At 40.8% G+C, this 8,904-nt stretch overlaps 1 protein-coding gene across 14 annotated transcripts in view; it reads right to left on the reverse strand.

The window, feature by feature from the left end:
* Positions 1-8,246, reverse strand: part of ERCC6L2 (ERCC excision repair 6 like 2) — a 104,987-nt gene extending 96,741 nt beyond the window's left edge. For 9 of the 14 annotated variants that reach the window (XM_025197677.1, XM_025197679.1, XM_025197671.1 and 6 more), the window contains exons 1-3: positions 5,340-5,517; positions 4,385-4,494; positions 773-1,191 (exon numbers count right to left, since the gene is read on the reverse strand). In XM_025197677.1, the coding sequence (XP_025053462.1) occupies positions 773-1,191; positions 4,385-4,403 (438 nt within the window). In that variant the 5' untranslated portion in view covers positions 4,404-4,494; positions 5,340-5,517. The other 5 variants (XM_025197675.1, XM_025197673.1, XM_025197676.1 and 2 more) reach the window with 5 other exon arrangements.
* Positions 8,247-8,904: the final 658 nt, after the last annotated feature.

An 8,904-nucleotide genomic window follows, 5' to 3' on the forward strand; every position in this document is an offset into this window, starting at 1 on the left:
CTCTTTTCCAAATAATAAAAAAAAAAGAAAAGCTTATTAAGTTATAGTGAAACTTCTAATGCTGGAGGCAGCAAGGAAAATTGTCAGTCTAAATTCCCGAGTTTATGGATGACAGGAGCTCAGACAGGAATCTAACTGGATATACGAAAGAGGAGGATGTCTCCAACTTGAAAATTCTCTAGTTCAAACAAGATAAAGAATATCCCATCCACCTGATACAAAACAGATGAAAAATGCTGCCATTTTTTGCATTAAGATTTCATCTCACATCTTTAGTTATAATGACTGGAGCCAAAATCAAAACACTTGGATTTCTGATGGGGAGACGACAATACAGTAAAACTGTTTGGCTCTAATTATAGGATGAATCTGGTGAAGCTCTCCAGAGATGGAAGTAAAGATACAGTCCTTCTCAGAGCAGCACATATTTCTCTTTTCTTGACAATAAGTGAAAAACAATGCAAGCCATTGTGTGAATGTCAAAAATACTTATGGAAGTATAAGACTGATACAGTAGCTGGGATGGTCCAGAAAGATGCTGCAAGTACTTTTACGAGGCAAGAATTATTTCACTTGTGTTACAATGCATGAGTAGCAAGTCTCAAAATACAGAAACTATAGGACTTGTATTGGGATTCCAGTTAGATACACACACAACTTCAACTTCCTAAATAGGTGACTTTAAAATATAGTTAATCTTTATATGTAATTTGGTTCATAAAGGAGTACTTTAGCTACTCGTTAAAAAAAAAGTAAAAAAGAGAAATGATACCTGAATTGTTTTTCCAAGACCCATATCATCGCCAAGAATACACCCTCTTTTATGAGCGTAGTGTCCATATAGAAACTGGACCCCTTCCCTTTGGTAATCACGCAGATATCTATTAATTGTATAAGGGATACAGTCCCCATTTTTAGATAACTCAAAAGCAACTGCAGGTGACGGAAGCCTTCGGTCAGGAAAATAAGGCTTTTCCAGATCATCATCATCAAATATTAAGCTTTTCCCGTGATCAGTTTTGACTTTATAGAGTTTCGTTATTAGTATTCTCTTTTCTTCAGAATCCAAAAATGATACTAATGCAAATGATTTTCCATTCTTATCTTTTTCAATAGACTTTATTGTGGCTTCGCAAAGTTTCCCACTTTCAGGAAATGGTGCAAGGCATTTCTCTCCAACATGCCACCTGTCTGTGAAGAAAAGACAACATATAAATTTGTTGAAAAAAGAATGTTTGGTCAAACTTACACAGTAATACTGGATTTACTAAATAAAATTGACAAAATGCACGTTAACAAAAATAAGATTAGCAAAAAAGCTATACTATGCTTCCTACTGACTAAACAGAGTTGTAGTTCTCCCTGACTTCACACCAACATGGCTAAGGTAGGGTAGATCTGCACCTTATAGAATAACTAGATCAATACAGAGCATGAGCCCTACCTCACTTAATCAAATAGAGTACATGCACAAAGTAATGCATTATGAACAGAAACAGACACCAATGTAGAATTAATGAAAAAACACTTGGTAAAATCAAACACTTTGGTACCACTAGTTGTTCCATGAAGACATCAATCGAGTCCTACACAGATATAAGGGATCCACTGATGCATAACGATTCGCAGGTTTCAAGCCTGTTATTATCTGACTAGATGACTCGAACAGAGAGTCAGTCTACTTAAAATAATTTTGACTGATCTATTTGCACTTCTGTATAGACGATTTCTGTCATAAGTGCAAATATGCTGAGAAGTAGGATGATGACAAGAAAGTTAAGCAAAAGAGGTGAAGCAGTTCATATTTAGACAGAAACACGTCTTTGTGTATGAATTTAAAAAGACATGTAGAAGGAATGGTGCTGCCCACACTTACTTTCTGATCCACCAAGTCGGCCATATCATCAATTACTGAATTTACATCAGACCAGATTCAGATCCCGAAAACTGTAACAGTCCCATTATATATATTCTGCATACAATTCGCAACTCAGCAAGGACGACTGAACAGAAGGATCTGAAGAATCCACTCACAATTGTCATGAAGAGACTGAAAAACATCAGCTATCATAAAATTCAAGCGTTTTTAAAGGAAGTAAGTGAGTCTTCATGACTGTGTCCAGACAAGTATGACCGTATGGTATGTGGTGCTGCAGACACGTCTGTGATGACACATACTGCACATTCAGCTGTTCTCTGAGCTGCTATGGGTTTTTTGACCCCTGGACATCCCAAGGTCCAAAAAACCTGCGCCAAGAAAAAAAAAAAAGTGGAGCGATCCATGCAGGGGCAGTGTGCACTGCCCAAAACTGGAGCCTGGCTGGCTGGAGCCACACTTCAGCTGCTGTCCAGTCTCTGCAGCAATAGAATCATTGCTGCCGGACCCTGAGGAAGACCCCAAAACCCTGAGGTGTGCCACTGCTTCTTATCCCCAAGGAAACAAATGTCCACACTTGTGTGGACGCAGCCCAGTGGGTACAAAATAAGTAACCTTGGCAAACTGAATGGTGGCAATGAGGTATTCTAAAATTTGCTACTACTGTTTTGGAAACTAAGCGCCATACAGCGAAACTGTCCCCATAATCTTCAGATTGATTTGTTTCATCACTGCTCACCAGAACTGTGTGGGTAATGTTAAATTTCATTCCTCTACTGCCTGGAAAAGTTATGAGAAACAACAGAATTATGCATATGAACTCTACACAGGGAAGGAGCACCTAACAAAGAGGCTTGAACAACAGAAGAGAGTTCTACTTCACGGCAATGAGAAGATACCTTCCTAGGCACTTTTCTGCACCGACTCCAACACTTAAGTAAAATTCACTTTCTGCTAGCCATCTGTTCTTCAACTTGGATTCTGAGAGCAGAACTATAACCCTCTGGCTTCTCCCCAGACCACTCTCAATGTGAAAACCCACAAGTTAATATTCTCCTGATGGCTCCTTGGTGGTTATCCCTGGCTCCTGCAAGGTCTATACATTTTCAGGGCAGGAAATAGTTACAAATTAGAATGACATATCTTTAACTAAATAGTGTCCTTGCTACCATTACATACATCATGTTTCAAGTACCTAACAAAAAGGATGAACTGCACTCTAGTCCCCAATTTTGCATATACGTTTTAGGTAAAACTGATGAAGTAAAATACTGTGATTATCCATAAAGTGACAATACACAGTGGTCTGTTAACATTTTTAAAAACTGAAAGTCTCCTGAAAAAAGAGAAAATATTCTAGCAGTCATTCAATTAAAGTGGTATTAGATATGATGCCTAATAAAGAACAGAAAACTTGAAGTTAAAATATGATTTGAGCGTGGAGCACCTTTATTTTAAAACAAGCTAAAACAACTTTTCCAGGTATATGAAGAGAGTATAGGGCCAGAAGAATGCTAACAACCAAGTGTGAATCAAAAAACTTTGATTGCTGAAGAGATCTTTATGAATGCTAATTATCTGTATTGCGGTAAAAATCCAACATTTAGTCAGATTAGGATCCTTCTGTGCAAATCATAGTATTAATATACTGAAAGATTACAGCTCATCCCACAAATGGCTTCAAACACAATATGAAACAACTGAGTATAATTAAATCAGAGGAAAGAGGAACAGAAGGCAAAGGTAATAGAAATAAGATAATCTTTGTGACAAAATCCAATATGGTAGCACCATAAAAAAACTGCAGATACTATTGATAATTCACTACAGCCTGATCCACAAACAGGTTTTGCAACTTATACCTATTTCAGTTAGGGATACTATATTGAGACAATGCTAACCACTATAAAAGTACATATACCAATATAAGAATTATTCCCTTTTCTGTACGATACATTAATAAAAGCACATTTATATTGGTGTAACTGTATCCACACCGAGTTCTACCATTTTATACCACAACTCTTGAAGCTATTCTATTACATACAAAAAAAGATTACAAAAGAAACCATTCTGAATCAACAGAAAGATTTCATTCCCATTCCTATGTTTTAAGTTTTGTAAATATAGATATTTAAATGGAAGTGCAGCACAAAAACAAGAGGCGAAATACTTTTTAGTAAGGATGTCAAAACAGAATTTTTGACCTTACTGGAATAAAGGTATTCATTTCTTCCTCAAAATTTCATCAAACCAATATGTTTATGCTAAATGCGTAACTTCCAACAAATCAGTATTTTCTGTTAGAAAAAACATTGTGTCAGAAAATTAAGTAGCTTTCTCTGCTCAATTACCAATAAAGTTAATAAAACATTCAACTTGTATTTTGCTAAGGTCTTAGAGTACTTTGCACTTACAAGGTACTGTGTTTTTATATCTTTAAAGCATTCTACAGATATGGATTAAACCCATCACCCTCCAAAAAAAGGCAAATAAACATTAACTTACCTACAATATCTTCACACATGTTGCTACAACCACAGATGGCTGTGACATCAATGTATTAAATCATGAGGAGGGAATCGTAACAGGGGAAGTCAATGAGTTCGCATCACCTGCTAACAGACGGAAGGAAAAGAAGTCAGCCATTCCCCTTTTAGAAGCAGAGCACCAATCGCGACTGAGATCACCATTTTACTGTAGACCCTTTTCTGGGGCAAGAAATGCCAACAGTGCTGTTCATAACTGTACTGCTGCAGTTTGTACTCCCTCTGCGCTACATCTTGAAGCTTTGCATGTTGCCTTCTGCAAACAAAATATGCTGGGTGGAAAAGACAACCACCCGCCGACCGTGGAAACAATCACAAGGCTTCGTCAAAGAGAGGCAAACTCTCGGCAAACCTTGGCACTGCTGCGCAACACATTACACCCAACCGATTCGGAAGAGCTCACCGTGAATCTAACCAGCTGCACATCAATTTACTACATGCTTTACCACCTCCAGACGCAGCCGGGCAACTGGCACGTGTGACCCTGACCCATGGTCCTTTCCTTCCAGGATCATGCTCGGACCGCTCCTTTACCAGCAGTAGAAGAACTTTTACAGGAGTCAATGGCCTGAGTCATTGGTCCCTTCCATGGAAAAGGTACCATATGTGTTAAAACTGCACCCGGGGGCGAGATGGCAGCAAAGCCTTGGAAAGGGCCCCAGGAGGCACGCAGCAGCGCTAACCCCACCCTGTTCTGCCACTGCAGCCCTGGAAGAGCGCGGCGGGGGGAGGGGCACAGTGTCCCACCTTCGCCACCCAGCCCCGCCCCAGCGCTTCTGCACGCTGTCAACGTCACGACGCGCACGTGAAGGGCGCTGCGCGCGCAGCCGCCTCCGGGGTAGAGCCTTCTCCCATCCGGTAACGGCTGCTCCCCGCAGTGCAAGTACTGGGCGTCAGCCGGGGATAGCACTCACCGCTGCCTCCCGAGGGGGCCGGAGCCGGAGCTCCTCTATTCTCCTCCCATCCCACTCTCCGGCCTCCGCCTCTGCAGGCTGCGGGGTTCGGTCGCCCTACTCTCGCGAGAACTAGTGCTTCGGCGGGATTCTACCTTAAAGGAGCCGCAGCGGAGGACGGGGGCCGATCGCCTGCCTGTTTCGGGGGGGTCTGGAATTCTCGCGATAGCCTCCTCTTGGGAGCGGGGCTAGTGAGGTTGTAGCAGGCCTGGGCTCGGCCTGCTCTCCCTTCTACCCCCATCCTCTCAGCACGTGTGCAGGGCGGGAGAGCAGCCACCTGCCCTGGGGGAATGGTCATGTCTCAGGCAGGGGGTTGGATGAGGTACCCTGTGGAGGTCCTCTCCTTCCTCCCAGCCCAGATGCTTTAGGTTTTCTAGGAGAGCTGCAGGGTGCGGCCCACAGGGGCACGTGCCTGCCTGCACTTAACCATGCCCCATGGGGGAGTGTGAGGCACCCTGCAGTTGAGGAGAGCACGAGGGTGGGGCGCTTTTTTAAGCAGGGTGAAGCTGGAGGGATGTCCTGTACTCCAGACGAAGTCACAGAGATGGGGCGAGGTGCAAGGTGGAATGAGGCGCAGGTTGCAGGGGGTAGAGGACTATTGGTGTCAAGCAGAGGCCCTCTGCTGGGGTGCAGTGGCATCCTAGGGTGCCTGGGGAGTCTCTTGAGGGTGCCATGCACTGTTAGCATGGTTAGGGGAACAAGTGCAATTCACAAGGTAGCTCCAGAGATCTCAACTAGGAGTTCGGAGCAGTCTTTCTGAGTTCTTTGTAGCACAAGAATTGCTCTTGTATTTCTGTGCAGCCAAACTGAATTACTGCACAGTACTGGCATATGCGCACCTGTACCATGCAGTAAATATGGTGACTTAGACTGACTTGCAGGTATTGCATTTACACCCAATTAGTTACTGCACAGTAACACGTAGATATCTTACTAAGCAGTAATGCTGTGTGTGTGGACTGCCTTGGGACAAATTTTAGTCCCAAATTCATCCACACATAGCGTTAAATGCACCTTAATGCCTGCACATGTACATTCTGGCCTGTTCCCACTTGTTCTGCAATAACTTACTAAGCAGTAACTTTAAGCTGGTGTAAATACACACCCAGTAAAAACAAAGACCTGACACATTCTGTTTCCCTGTAGTAAAGTGTGGCAATGGACTTTCTCATTTCCTATGTTTGCCTTTAAAAATCTGTATAAGACTATGAAAGGGACTGGTGCTGAAGGAGAGGCAACTTCAACTTGGGAGACTGCTATACTGACTTGTCATAGCATATGGATCTGTTGGTCCCTATTTTGTAACAATCACCATTTTACTGTAGACTTTTCTAGTGCCAATGTTGCTGTTCATACTGGGGCAGGGGGAACTTGGGGTTTTGTGCTGTTGATTCCTCCGGCTAATCCCTTTAAAAAAATCATTTGAGACAGAACAGAAAGAATTGTTATCAACCAGCTTGTTGAATAGTATGACTTTTTTAATAAGGTCCGGCACTGTGATGGATGGCTAGCTAAATAACTACACATAGACAATATTGAGAAGAGTATCCAAATGCACTGTTTAAAAAGAAAGAAGTCCTTGCACAGTGAAGATTTATGTATAAATACCAGCAGGAAACTTGATTTTAGCTATGATGCTCATTTGGCATGTACTGCAATACACCTATTATGTGATGGCAGTATAGTGAATTATTTGCTGATGTGGACTCTATGCAGAGACACAAGTCTGATGACAGACTGCTGATAGTTGGATTCTTGTAGCTATTTCACTTCTCTCTCCCACCCACAGCAGTGGCTGTATATCCTTTCAGTTGAAATCCCTGTTTAAAAGCAATTGGAAATGCTATACTTGTACATGAGTAGGAGGTTGGACTGGATGATCTCATGAGAACCCTTCCAGTCATATTTTTCTGTGACCTTAAGTAATACTTTTTCTAGCTACCATTGACTTTCAGGGTATCTAGCACCAGCTTTCAAACTAGACAAAGCAATAACTAACTTCTGTATCTTTTTCATCTTAATACTTGAATTAGAAGCCTAGTGTGATACAGTTGAAGTGGAGAATAGTAATTTCTTTGAATTTTCTTTTACTTAATCATACCTACAAAACAAAGAAAAATAACTCCTAGAATAATAACTATTCACTTACAAGCTGCTGAAACTTGTCTTACTATTGATGGAATACATAAGGAAGTCTTAACAAGTCAAAGTGTGAGGAGTGTTAATTTATACCACTTTACAAACACCTGAATTTGGTCCTAACATTCTTCCATATGATCTCCAAAGACAAATCTGAGGGGAAAATTAACACTCAGCCATAACATTTTTACACATGAAAATTGAAGTTTTCTGATCTTCCCCCCCCACGCACACAAAAAAGCCCTTCAAAATAAACTATATTCAAGGACTTGAGAATTATGAAAAATTCCATCTTTGATCCCCCAAACAATGTTGAGTTTATTTCAAGAAAACCTTCCAAAATAGTTTAATAAAAAAACTCTTACCTACTTGAATTAACTGCATTAATACATGTTACTGTCTGCATGTGCTCCTGCCATATCTTGGCCTGACTATTGACTAATGTGATCCTTCTGGCTGAGGGTTCTGAAAATAGAGAACGTTGCTATATATTGCTTTTAAGTAAATGCAGTTCACTTGTACAATACTGACATTTCAGAAATTTAGAATCAAGTCTTAGAGCTAATACAGTGTCACCCTACTTGATGGCTTTCTTTCTTCTCTGAGGCTTCTGTACATTCATAAGTGAAACCAGCTGAAGTTGTAGAATATTATTTCCTTGGGGAAAAAATGAATAGGCCCAGAATACATTCATTTTGGTTCTTTATATGGCAGCAAGATTAGACATCCCACCCCCCATGTTTTTAGGGCTCCTAGTGATAAGTATCCACTTGAATCTTAGAGTTCACAAAGAAAACATGTCCTCCTTTTAATTTATTGAGTAGTGTTACTTGCCAGTTCTTTTGGCGTGTGTTTTTAGTTAGGCTTCCAGTTTACCCTGCTAGTCTTTATTTTTCTTGTCTTTGTACTCTAATCTTCAATCCAGCTTGAAATGTGGGAGGACAACTGGATTTGAGCAAATGCCATAAAAGCAGCCTTTGAGACTGGGGCAAAAAAGAACTGTTACAGTAAATGCCATTCATCCCAATGCAGCTGCCAGTTTTATCTATAGGAAACAGGAGTGGAAAAAATACGCTAAAACAAAATAATAATAATAATAATAGATTTATATAATAATGATAATACTGTTGCTAACATAATTCCTGGAATTAGCAGTGTGACACTGTGATACTATGGTAGAGGTTGGATAGGATTGTTTTGGTGTTACGAAGAGGAAAGGCAGTATTATAGTGAATCTCCTCCAATAGGTGGAATAAAATACAATTTTGTATGGCATATTTTACTCAGTACAGGCCAAACATACCCTAACCAAGGAATGCATTCCTTACTAGAAGAGTTTCTGTGGATGCAAAACCATCTCACTAATTACTTCATCAAAAATCGGAAA

Source organism: Alligator sinensis, unplaced genomic scaffold, assembly GCF_000455745.1.
Source record: "Alligator sinensis unplaced genomic scaffold, ASM45574v1 scaffold240_1, whole genome shotgun sequence".
NCBI classification, from domain to species: domain Eukaryota; kingdom Metazoa; phylum Chordata; order Crocodylia; family Alligatoridae; genus Alligator; species Alligator sinensis.